Source organism: Alternaria novae-zelandiae, assembly GCF_023758075.1.
Source record: "Alternaria novae-zelandiae strain BMP 2774 chromosome Unknown scaffold_6, whole genome shotgun sequence".
NCBI classification, from domain to species: domain Eukaryota; kingdom Fungi; phylum Ascomycota; class Dothideomycetes; order Pleosporales; family Pleosporaceae; genus Alternaria; species Alternaria novae-zelandiae.
The window spans coordinates 899,875-911,956 of NW_026056966.1; the positions used below are offsets into that span (position 1 = coordinate 899,875).

At 54.8% G+C, this 12,082-nt stretch overlaps 3 protein-coding genes across 3 annotated transcripts; 1 reads left to right on the top strand and 2 right to left on the bottom strand.

The window, feature by feature from the left end:
• Positions 1–1,497: 1,497 nt before the first annotated feature.
• J4E88_003826 (uncharacterized protein) lies at positions 1,498–2,404 on the bottom strand (the record flags this gene model as incomplete). The annotated part of the gene is made up of 4 exons (XM_049397474.1): positions 1,498–1,631; positions 1,682–2,100; positions 2,148–2,332; positions 2,381–2,404. 4 exons carry the CDS (start codon positions 2,402–2,404, stop codon positions 1,498–1,500), a joined length of 762 nt encoding a protein of 253 aa, XP_049256862.1.
• A 260-nt stretch (positions 2,405–2,664) lies between these two features.
• Positions 2,665–4,430, top strand: J4E88_003827 (uncharacterized protein; the record flags this gene model as incomplete). Its single annotated transcript, XM_049397475.1, has 2 exons — positions 2,665–2,743; positions 2,791–4,430. The coding sequence occupies 2 exons, from the start codon at positions 2,665–2,667 to the stop codon at positions 4,428–4,430; spliced, it is 1,719 nt and encodes a 572-aa protein (XP_049256863.1).
• A 4,298-nt stretch (positions 4,431–8,728) lies between these two features.
• On the bottom strand, positions 8,729–11,452 carry J4E88_003828 (uncharacterized protein; the record flags this gene model as incomplete). Its single annotated transcript, XM_049397476.1, has 2 exons — positions 8,729–10,654; positions 10,703–11,452. 2 exons carry the CDS (start codon positions 11,450–11,452, stop codon positions 8,729–8,731), a joined length of 2,676 nt encoding a protein of 891 aa, XP_049256864.1.
• Positions 11,453–12,082: the final 630 nt, after the last annotated feature.

Below are 12,082 nucleotides of genomic sequence, written 5' to 3' on the forward strand. Positions count from 1 at the left end.
GGTTTCATGGTGGGCGCGGCGAAGCTGGGGACGGGTGGGATTTGGGTTGCGGGTTGCTGCATACATGCTGTTCGATGTTGACAAGTTGATACAACACAAGACAATGTATACCTCAACCTTGAAAAATATTTTTGAACAATGTTCTTGCAGAGTGCGATACGAAATGTAGTAAAGCAACTCACAAGAAGTGGCATAGCAAGGAAAACCGTTCATTTGATCCAATCTCGTTATAACCACCGCGTCCAGCGCGTATATCCTAGTAATAAGGCCCAGGAGTAGGCTCCCAGTAGTGGCTATCTAAACATTCCTCACGACCGCACGCCTCGTAGCCATGCGTCATGATTCTGTTGAAGGTGCCGCGGCGCTGGAAGCAGTGTCTGCACAGCGCGTTCCTCTTCCAGTCGTCGCCATGGGGGTTCTTGTATATGGAGATGTCGTGCCGGAGTTCGTCGCTCGTGTCCATCAAGTGTAGTGGTCTCAGGTAGCTGGGGGTCTCAGGGGGTTCAGGGGACCCTGACATATACCTTCGCGTGTCGTGTCGTTCAGGTGTTTCTGACCGAGGTATTGTAGGCGCCAGGGTTCGTTTTGGTGAGTCGCTCCGCAGCTTCTTGGTCTGATGTTGTCGCCGGGCTGTCTCTTGGCTTCTCCCTCGCTTGCGTGCTTCGCAATGTCAGCGCCTGGGTATGGTCAAAAATTTGGATGTACGTACGACACGTGACCCAGGAACTCTGATCTGAAGGCACAGTTGAGTCCGTCAGCGCTGAGCTCGGAACCGTCGTCTCAGTTGAAGCTGAAGTCACTGCCGAAGTCGGAGGCTCAGCAGGTGAAGGCATGGACGATATATCAGAGTCGCAGAAGAGAAGTGGCGACTTGGAGGGGTCGATATCCTCCCCAGTGGCATCTGGCTGAGTTATGAAGCGCGAAAGTGGAATCTGTAGGCTCCTGAGTGTTGGTCGGGGTGGTCGGGGCGTATCCTTTGTAGGGCCATCTTGTGACCTGATTTCGTCGAGGAGCAGGCGTAGGAAGGATGTCGACGGCGCGGCACCGCTTGGGGACTTGGAGGTGGGCCGTAGGATGGGTGTAGGCATCTTGATGCTCACAGAGTGCGATAGGCGATGCAGCTGGTAATGGAGCTAATGGTAGCGCAATAAAATTGGGACGGGACTGGATGATGTGAGACGAGGGAGAGGCATGGCGGAGGAATTGAAGTTCTTGAGTTGATGTCGTGCGTGGGGAAGGTGTCAAGGAAACAACAGGAGAGGCAGCTACGATGCCGTCACATGCGACTGCCCCGTACAGCGCTGGAGGCTTCCATCGGATGCACGTGTCAGCGAGAGAGAAACTACGTCGGGTCTAGACAGCAAACGGGTCATGATGAAGTGAGATTCGCTACGAGATGCCACATAGCTCTCACCTGATATGGTATACTACAAGCCTCGTCTATCATGCAGAGGCCGTTCCGTTGCGCCTGTTCGTATCGTGCATTGGTCGTGTTGCTCATGTCTCGGACATCTCGGTGTCCTCAGCCTTGGCCAGGCCGTGCTCCTTCAGCAGAGCATCGATCTCGTCCGCTCCCCACAGGTGGTGGTAGATCTTGCCCTCCTTTGTCCTTCCTACTGTCGCAAATTCAACTATGCATTGTTAGTACTCTCCCGGAATAGTAGTGAGATGATGAACGTACTCTTCTCGCTGCTCAGCTTAGTCGAGTCCATGGTCTTGCTGAGCACCTTGACTGCGAGTCCGCAAGCCTCCTTCAGATCGCACTCCTCCTTGTAGTCCTGCTTCAACAAGCTCTGCGCAGAGGCGTTGTTCGCGCCGACACTGGTAGCCTTCCAGCCGCCGTAGTTGCCACTGGGGTTACTCTGGTAGAGCTGGAACTGGCGCTGGGGGTCCCATCCTGCGTAAATGAATGACACACCGAACGGTCGGAGACCTCCGTGCTGCGTGTAACCCTGCTTGAGATCGCATAAGCGGCGGACAAGCTGCTCGCACGGAATGTCTTCGTTGTAGGTGAGGAGGTAGCGTTGGGCGTTTTGGCGGGCGTAGTTGATGAGGATGTTGGCGTCGGCGGTCATTCCTGCTACAGCGCAGATCATGTTACTGAACGGACATTAGTCATGGTATTATGATGTTGACGGTCCACGCACTCGTTCAAGATGTACAGCTTCTCGGCCGATGTGTCTTGCTCCAACAACTTGCTGGTGACCTTCCTCTCTGCGGCGAGCACGATGCCATCCTGGGCTAAGATGCCTAGCGCTGTTCCGGCGTGCGAGATGGCTTCGAGGGCATATTCGACTTGGTAGAGGCGACCTTCGGGGGAGAAGATGGTCGTCTATGCAGCGTTAGCAGTGTCCTGGCCGTGGTTGCGGGGATATCGTGCCCTGGAGTCGTATCTCCGTGACATGATGGCGGTCTACTCTGGCAGTCTGGGTGGTATTGGGGGTGTAGACAGCAGTGGGCGAGGGAGAGGGCGGCGGGGAAGTCGGGGCGTGGGCTGGTGTTGATGGAAGCTCCAGGCACAAGCTCCTACGCAGCGCGTCGGCGATTCAGGCTGCTTGGCGCCGACCACTTTTTGGAGCGCGCGCTGCAACACCAACTTTCCCATCCCCAACTCTTTTTGCAGGAGCTGAATAGCTTCAATTCCTCGCTGCAACCGACACCACAATGTCGGACATACCAGTGCGACCGCCTGCACCAGCTGCACCGCTTCCCCCAGGCTGGACAGAGCACAAGGCGCCCTCAGGTAGCTATAGCTCCTACTTGCGTCATATGCTTCCACTAATATTACAGGCCACTCGTACTACTACAATGCTGAATTAAATAAGTCGACATATACGCGACCTGTTGCAGAGATCCCGCAATACCACAATCCAACGCCACCACCCGCACCCGCACCCTACAACGCGCCTTCGAATTACGGCCTTGGCCACGATAGTCAGACAGCGCAAACTGCCTCTCAGCCTCAGCCTTCAATCAACGACTTCATTTTCGCAAGCGCGCCGAAGCAATTTCCCAAACATGGCGGGGCGCATCAACAAGCAAGAGGCGGGCATCGTGGAGGGATGCGCGGAGGGCAGAACAGCTTCAACGACCGAAGAAGAGATCGCGATGATAGGCCAAAGCATCGCCAGGACATACCAAACTGCGCCCCATGGGTCTTGGTCAGGACGAAGTTCGGAAGGCGTTTTGTGTGGAACAAGGACACGAATGAAAGCTTTTGGAAGTTCCCGCCCAACGTGATGACTGCCGTTATCGAGTTCGATCGGAAGGAGCGCGAAAAGAAGGAACGTAGGGAACGGGGCGAGCCAAGCGACGTGGAAGAGGAGAACGATGCTATGGCCGAGATCGAGGCGGAGCTCGCAGAAGCGGAAGAGGAAGTGGAAATAGTCGAAGTGGACGGTGAGGAGGGCATGGAGAATGATGAGGAGTATGAAGAGGTGGAAGTCACAGACGATGAGGGCGAGGCGTCAGGGCATGCACAGAAACGACAGCGCACCGAAGAGCCATCTGGAGACCCACAACCCGAGGAAGACGACGATCTTGCATGGCAACTGGCACAAATGGAGGAGATGGAGATGGGCCAGGGCTACGACGATCAATTCGATGAAGAGGAGCCTGCTTTGTCCGAGGAAGACTGCAAAGCGCTGTTCAAGGAGCTCCTCGAAGATACGAAAGTCAGCCCATTCGCACCCTGGGACAAGATTATAGAGGACGGTGTGTTATTTGACGACGACCGATACAAGGCTCTACCGAACATGGCAGCGCGTAAAGAATGCTTCAACGAATGGTCGCGTGACAAAGCCCAGTTTCTTAAGGAAGAGAAAGCCCGGCAAGCGAAACGAGACCCACGGATACCGTACTTGGCCTTCCTCGACAAACATGCAACACCAAAGCTCTACTGGCCAGAGTTTCGTCGGAAATACAAGAAAGAACCTGAGCTCAAGGATACCAAGCTCCCAGACAAAGACAAAGAGAAGCTATACCGCGACCACATCAAGCGTCTAGCTATGCGATCTTCCGACCTGAAATCCGATCTGTCAGCGCTCCTACGGGCTCAGCCTCTCGCGCTCCTCAACCGCTCCTCAACCATCGATACCCTACCCTCCGCCGTACTAAGCGATCTCTGCTACATTTCTCTCCCACCATCAACACGCGAAGGCCTCATCAACACATACATATCCACGCTACCACCCGCACCTGAAGGCGTCGTCTACTCCGCCGAAGAAGAAGCAGAACGCGCGAAGAAGTGGGCCGAGCGCGAACGGCGCGAGAAAGCGCTTGCAGACCGTGAGAGGCGTGTTCGTGAGGAGAAGAGAAAGCAAGAGCGCGATCTAGCCTACGGGAAAGGCAGATTACGCGAAGAAGAAGCGGAAATTGAGCGAGCGATGAATGTAGGGAAAGAGGGCTTGAAGAGTTATCTGAAAGAGTAGATACCCATGCGCAATACATACACTGAATTTCAACTGACATCGATGTTATCAAGATAGAACTTGCATATTGAGGGTTTCTCAGAGTTTGGTTCTCCAGTCACTGTACCGGTGGTACGCCTTACAATCTCCCTCCTCGCTACACGTCCGCTTGCGTCTCAACCCCACACCCTCACCCACGATCCAAACCCACGCACATCCTGCAACACCTATAAGATCCCCTCCACCTCCTCTTCTCCTTCCTCCAACTACTCTTCCAATCACCCCATACCAAACATCCTCCTCGTGAGAGATGTATGAATTGATGTTTGGCTCTTCCTACCCCTTGTCCCCCCCTACAAGAGTAGTCCCGAAAAAGCGTTGAATGCGACATAACCCCTACCGGTGGTTTACTCGTCTTCAATACTTGACGGGATAGGAAAGAGTTTGATGGAAAATATACTTCTACGAAGCATTTCTTCATCAGATTCTTTTCGGTCTGGGTGTGAGCGAGGCGGTGATGAAAAGGACAATGAACAAATCATCCTGATCAGTTACTGGTTCAGAGTAGGTAACGGTTGTTCTATATACGTTTCTGTGCCTCAGGTTGATGTCGGTGTTGGTGTCGGGCTGAGTGGAGTGAGTGGGGACGGCAGAGATCGGGTGAGATGAGATGAGATGCACTGATGCAGGTGGGACCTGAGTGGAGGTTACATATATTCACGGCGTTACTTAGTCTTGGCCTATGCTCGTGTTTACGAGATGTATCTCGCTTTCGTGAGTTGGTCTTAGTGTTCTCGTTCTCGCGTTCTACGGCGTCACTGCTTACCGCGATGGGAAGGTTATCTTGAATCCTATCGATCACAGCCTCTCGTTCTGTTTCTCATTCTCATTCGGAGTCACGGTTCCAATCAGAGTTCTCGCTTTCGGATCCTTCCCACGTCTCCACCGTACTCATACCCAAACCTTCCTTGGCGATATCAACCTTACATCCATGATCCCTCGATCGCCGCAGGGACAATAACTCTCTATCACTAATCTCGTCTTGCCAACTGCCCAACTATAGTAATTCCACGCCCATCCATCGATTCCAGCATCGGATTCGCATCCTTCGCCGTGGGATAACCCCTGTATCCACCGACACGTTACCGACAAGAAAAATAAGTAATCATCCGAATCCCACGCCATAGCCTCATTCTCCACACCTTAACCTACTGTGCCTATCCTCTAAACCTCCCCAAACAAGTAATCCATCGATCACAGCACCGCATTCGCATTCCCTTTCGCCAAAACCCTATCTTCGTATCCGGAGTTGAGATAAAGGAAGGAGTAGCGTACCAGTGCGTTGGTTTGTTCGCGAGTCTCGTGTGGTAGGAGCGGGTATCTTACAAGGAACCGTGCCCAGGCTCGCTTTCGCTTTGGCTCCCGATTACTGATTACATGAGGACTACGCTAAGGGAAGGTGCCGCGCAACATCGGTGTGTGCGGTTGTTCGCGGTCGGTGGTTTTGCTTTAGCTGCGTTGTTTCTTCTACGAATACGAAATGACTGCATGCGGTAGTTGCTGGAGGAGGTGTTGATGATAGTCTCGCGTTCGCGTTGGGGGGTTCTGCTCGAGCAGTGCGTATGAGGGTGCTAGTGGGTGTAGTGTAGGTTAGGATAACGGCTCATGACGATGACGCGAGGGCCTTGAATCTCGGTCTCGTTCTTATTCTCTTTCTCATTCTGTTTCTGTCATGTGCTCGGAGTCTAACTCGGTTCATCGTATTGCTCTCGACCCTTGCGCAGATGATGAGGCCTTCCCTAGACATCTCCAAGAGGATGGAGACGTGGATACGTGGATACTTGGATCCGCAGGCACTCGAGCTGAGCGCTACAAGCCGAGCGGCGTCGAAGGAGTCTAGATGCGATATTGATCTTCCGCTATTTGCGTCTTAACCCGCTTCCCTGCATGCGAAGTGCGAAGTACGATGCGTAAACTGTATGGTGCTGCGTTGGCATCGCACATATTAACATACGCCTGCCGGTCACTCTCCCGTGCGTGGGACACCGGCGAGACGCTTGCGAGCCAATCGCAATTCTGGCGCTAGAACGGCTTTCCCCGTTAGGCAACTACTCAGAGACCATCGATCGCGGCAGAAAGGGCACTGCGGGGCTCCCAGCCCTGTGGAACCAATTGCAACGTCGCCGGCAGGGATAGGCACCGCATGCGGTAATTCGCGCGAGCGGTCGTAGATCACGGCAGTCTTGGCAAACAGGGCAGTGTGGAGCCGCTACTGGCCCTACAGGGCCAATCGCAAGTGCGAGGCAGGGCTGGCGACCCCGTTGGGAAGGTTTGCAAAAACTGTCGATTCCACCCACAGGAAGGGCACTGGCCCTGTGGAGCCAATGGCGGCCGCCAGACAGGGCTGGGTTACTCGGATAGGTATGTTTGTGAGGGAGCTGTTGATCGCGGTGGCCGCGAGTGAAGTAAGGGCCACGAGGTGACGACCCGAGACCTCGGGTCTAGGTTGCCTCTCGTTTGTACTTCTTCTGTGAACCTTGGAAGTATTGGTCTCACCGTGCAATGTTCTGAACCAGCGAGCTGCAGTCGAAAAGATACTTCATGTAGAAAGTTCACGGTTGGCCATCGATTACAGACAGATGCCCGCACCAAGTTCTTTATGCACTGCATCACTTCCGGTCTTCCGTACCTCCCTGTTCCTCCTTGTCCGCTTCAGAACTTCGAGCTGTAGTTGCGAAGATACCTCATCTGGAAAGTTTATGGCTTGCCATCGATTACGGCGTGACACTATGCATGTCCAGGTCGGCGTGCATGCATGAGTACGACAAGTCTTCTCAACTGCTGTGCCCTCCTAGTACCACCTTGCCCGCTCCAGACCAGCAAGCTGCAGATGAGAAACTACTGTATCTAGTAAGTTCTCAGTTGACTGTTGATTCCCAGGGTGTGACACCGCGTTTTCCCCCTCTGTTTGTGCTCCCTCAACACATTCAACATACCGTTTCGAGCAACATCGTAGCCGCGTGTCGATGCCTGCGTTCCACACCTGGGCACCACCTGGGCACGGAACACCGCAGCATGTCACTAACACGACATGTGCAATTGTCACTACCCCGCCATACTACTCAACACGGCAATTTTCAGGTGAAGTGTTGATCGTATGCACTGCAGTTCGTCCACATTCGTTATATTTCCACGTCAATAGTCACACAACAGTTACACAGCGTCTGTCCTTCCCGTCCTTACCCCGCCAATTCTACTGCATACAGTAACTTCCAAGTAAAGTGTCGATTGTAGGTCCTCCTGCGAGCCATGCACAGCCGGCATAATTAGGCATCAATCTACCTACCTAGTCGAAGCATCAGTTACACAGCATACATGCGCGCACCTCCGTTGCATCACACGTCACACCCCATGCCAACACACTCAATATACCGGAAGCAGTAAATTGAAGCAAAGGTATGGATCTATGGATGTGGCATGGACACAACCCGCATATGCGCCATTCCGGTGCCAAGAGGCTCAACACACTGTATCGAGTAGGTTCGGGGAAGAGTGTAGATTGCAGTTGCATATAAAGACATCGGGGATGCGGAAATGCACCTTGTGCACCCTTCTGCATGCCGCGTCATGGTCACAAAGAGGGGTGATTTGCGCATTCCTGTGTACCCAGGTAGGTAGGTACCTAGATATGATGCCTGTTTGTGTGGGAGTCTGCCTGCAGATATGCCGGTGAACGGGGCGAGGATTAAGGTTCGTCACCGATGAGAGTATGAGTTGACAAGGGTAGACGAAGGAGGGGTTATTGCATTACTACATATAGTAAGAAAAGTCGAAGAGGCCAAAAAAACCGTGGATTACAGTGAACTGTCAATCTCGCTTACCGCATGGCCTCAAGAGATCACCTGGGGAGAAAAGGCTTAGCTGGAGGCCTGACACTGCATAGCATGCACCACCACCATCAGCTAGCCAGGTTACACACAAAACAGTGCGAGGAGGCAACATTTTGAACGAAACAGTATGTGTATTTTGGAACAGAAAGAAGCAATGAGCGTACACGTAAGCAATGAGGTAAATGGATGGCGGAAACCGTCTCTGCCTCATCGCATGGGACAAACAGGGTACACCACATGTGGGTATCAAATACAAGAGAAAGAGAGCGCCGCCCACACTTCAGCATCCCGGCCTCGCCCTGCCTTGCTACAAGAAACCCTGTACATCCATCCAAGCGCCTCAAAACACCGGACCTAAAGACCCCACTCCTCCTCTCGAATTCAGCGCCCGCGAATGCGGGAAGAGGCCAGCGCACCTGACACCCTTACCTACGGGGCCCCAGATGGCTGTGCCTGCTGTTGGCCATTCGACTCGGTCTTTGAGCGGAGGTGGTTGGTAAGCACTGTAATGTTGTCGCGCGCTTCCGGTACGGTTTCGACGATATGCCTCAGGTTGATCATCTGCAGTTCCGAGACTACAGAGTTTTGGGACAAACTAGATCCCAAGATCGTGACAATGACTGGCGCATCGATGTATGGACCGAGAATCTCAAGTGCCTTGGGGATCTGGTGATGCGGCGGGCCGTTGACGGGTGGCGTGGGTTGTTGGACTGGGACCATGTTTGCAGGCGGTGCGGCGAACGGGTTGCCGTACTGGCCGCCTGGTGGGTAGGCAGCACTGACAGGCGAGAACTGAGGTGCGTGAGGATTGTTCAGTGGCGATGGGCCGTTGTTGAGAACAGGCGGAGCCACTTGACCAGTTGCGATCTCTTGCTCTGGGTATCGCTCGAAATGTTGGGTAGGTGGAAGCTGAGGCTTGATCTCGGGAAGCTTGGCAACCATGGCTAGGATCAACATATGTTCCTTGCGAGGGGTCTCGATTGTGCAGTACTCGAGCATGTCGATGAAAGGAGGGAGGTTGCTGCCGCCCTCCTCGATAGGGATGACGTAGAGATCGCGCAGGATGTCGTTATCTTCGACAGGTACCACGCCCCATCTGCCGCGTGAGTGGAAGTACTCATACAGATGGTCCATGATGGTGCGTCCATCCGTTGTAACAGGGCTGACGGCCAGGATGGAAACTTCATGGCTCTCGGTGTGACCAATGTTCTGGATGTAGTCGTTTCCCTTTGCGCTTTCGATGCGACCTTGGATCGCCACAGTGTTGGTCAGCAGCTTCTCCCACGGCACGATCTGACCGAAGTCACCACCAGCGACGAATCTCGCGACCGCATCAAAAGGCTCCATTGACTGCATGTTGATGGAGCCCTGCCAACAAACAGTCGGGTCCGAGGAGTATCCTGACATCTCAACATCATTGTCTTCGTCTTTGAGCAAACGGTCGACGTCGGCGTCATCAACTGCAGCCGGAGGCTTGTCTTGCATGTGCATTGAGCTTTGGCGACGCTGGAGGAAGGCCTGCTGATCGTGCTGTGGCGATCGGACTTTGTCGAAGACGGAGTTGATGTCGAAGTTGGCCGATGCTCGTCGTGCGTGCTCGGACTGGGCAGTGTCAATCTCTGTAGGTCTTCGTGATGCACCAGCGGGACTCTCTGGAGGGCGTGTTCCGGATGGTGACTGCATCGCAGTGTCTTCGGTGATGCTCTCTCGTTCGCGGAGTGTGGGCTGCTTAAAGTCGTCATGGTCGTTCTCGAAGTTGTCTTCGCCGACAATCTCCTCGCCCTTGTGTGTCTTGCGTAGTCGCGGTCCGGCCTCCTCGGTTAGGATCATCTGCTTCTCGGCCGCTTCGCGCATGGCTGCGTATTCACGTTGCTTGTCCTCGCTCGCCATCTCTTCAGCCTCCATACTGACTAGGTCATCAGCTTTCAAGCTTCCAGAGAGGAGGCGATCCACAAGCACCGTGTTCTTCTTGACATTGAACATGATGGTACGAATCTTGGTGAAGTATGGCGAAGACGATCCGGTAGGTTCGCCGTAGAGATTGAAAGCGGCATGGCTCATTTCGAGAGTGTACTTGGTGGCGAGGGATTTAGCAGTTTGCCCATCCGGTATGCGGAAACCCCTGGTCTCCGAGGCGGTGCTGATCAATGGTGCGAGTGTGTCCCGAAGCTTCTCTGCCACAGCCTTTTGGTTTTGCGGGAGCGAGTCGATGTCGCCGACTGGGGCTGACTGGGGGGCAGGCTTGCTCTCGTGGTGGCTGGACTTTCTGCGCTTCTTGCTCGCGTTGGCCTTTTCAGTGGCAGGCTCATGGCGACGCTTCTCACCAAGTGGCGATTGTGGCTGACTCGTCTCCTGCTTACAGGTGTGAGCGTGCGACAGTTTGTTTAGTGTACAACAACATACCTTTGACTCTGCATGTCCGTTGGAGGCCTCTGGTGTAGGCACCGTGACGGGCGCAGGCGTGGGCGTGGGAGCCTCAGCCGGGGCCTGAGCGGTTTGTGAGGGCGTGGCCGACTGTTGAGGTGTGCTGGCCTTCTCGGAGACGGCCTCCTGCTTGACGTCGCTGGGGCGGGGTTTGGGCTTGGAGCCCTTCTTGCGCGCCCACGGTCTCTCTCCACGCGCCATGGCAGCGAGCAGCTCGGTGTGGTCTTCGGGCTTGCATTGCTCGCAGTAGTAGTTCTTGCCCTCCCAGAAGTCGCCCTCGGGGAGGCCCAGGCACTTGTTGTGTTGCCAGGCTTCGCAGCTGTCGCAGCAGATCATCTGGCGTCCGCGGATGTCGCGCTGGTCGCCGCAGACACAGCGGATGATGGCGTCCTCCTCTTCCTCATCTTGCTGGGAGGACTGCGTCGACTGCGCGCGCTGTGACTGTGCCTTTGCTTGTCCCTTCTTGCTTTGCGCCTGTCCCTTCTTCTCCGGAACTGGTGGCGCCTTGGCCTTGGGAGCGGGGGAGGGCTCGTCGAGGGAATCTGCGTTCTTGGTGTGGTGGCCTTTGTTGGCGCGGCCGGAGCGGCGGATCTCGTCTGCAGTGGCAATATCAGCATCAGCGTGAGGGTTGGGGATGGGCGTGCGCGTGGTGGTGCGGGTGCCATGAGGGGCGCGACTCAGTGGCTTGATGCGACGGATGCGCGTAGATGGTGTCTGCTTACCGGCCATGGTGTCGGACACGGGTGATGGGCTCAATATAGACGATACCACGAGTGCAGCTTATGCTATTGCGGAACAAGATTCAAAAAGTCTCTACGGAAGCCCCAATCCTGCCTTACGCGCGTCGCACTGCGGACAGACGGACACCAAGTATGGAGTCGCCTCTAACTAGTAAACGAGCGCGAGCGAGCGCTCCTGCCCAACTGCACAGACAGAAGGCGCGATGCGTTGTGCGACTGCCGGTTATGAGTCGCAACTGCCTCTTGCGCGTACCTGCCGAATGCGGAGCCGGTGCCGCGCGGTGTGTGGGCGCAAAAGAGATGTCAGCCGCGAGGGATGGAAGCTCAATGCATGCGCTGGGTGGTGAGCGCACTAGAAGACAGCAGTGGGCGGGTGCGGGTTGCCAGTGGGAGTCGCAATGTGTCGTGTGGTGTCGGACTGAGTGGTGTCAGTGAGGAGGTGGAGCTTTGACACAGCGTTTTGCCGACGCCTTGGCTGCCGTAATCCTGGCCACTAGCGAGCTGTGGACCCTTTGCGCGGCTGGCGTCAGAGCTACTGGGAGCAGCGCCAGCCAGTCTCAACAAGAACAAGAACACTGGCAGATTCGCACACTATAGGCACAAATACGACGAGCCGTAT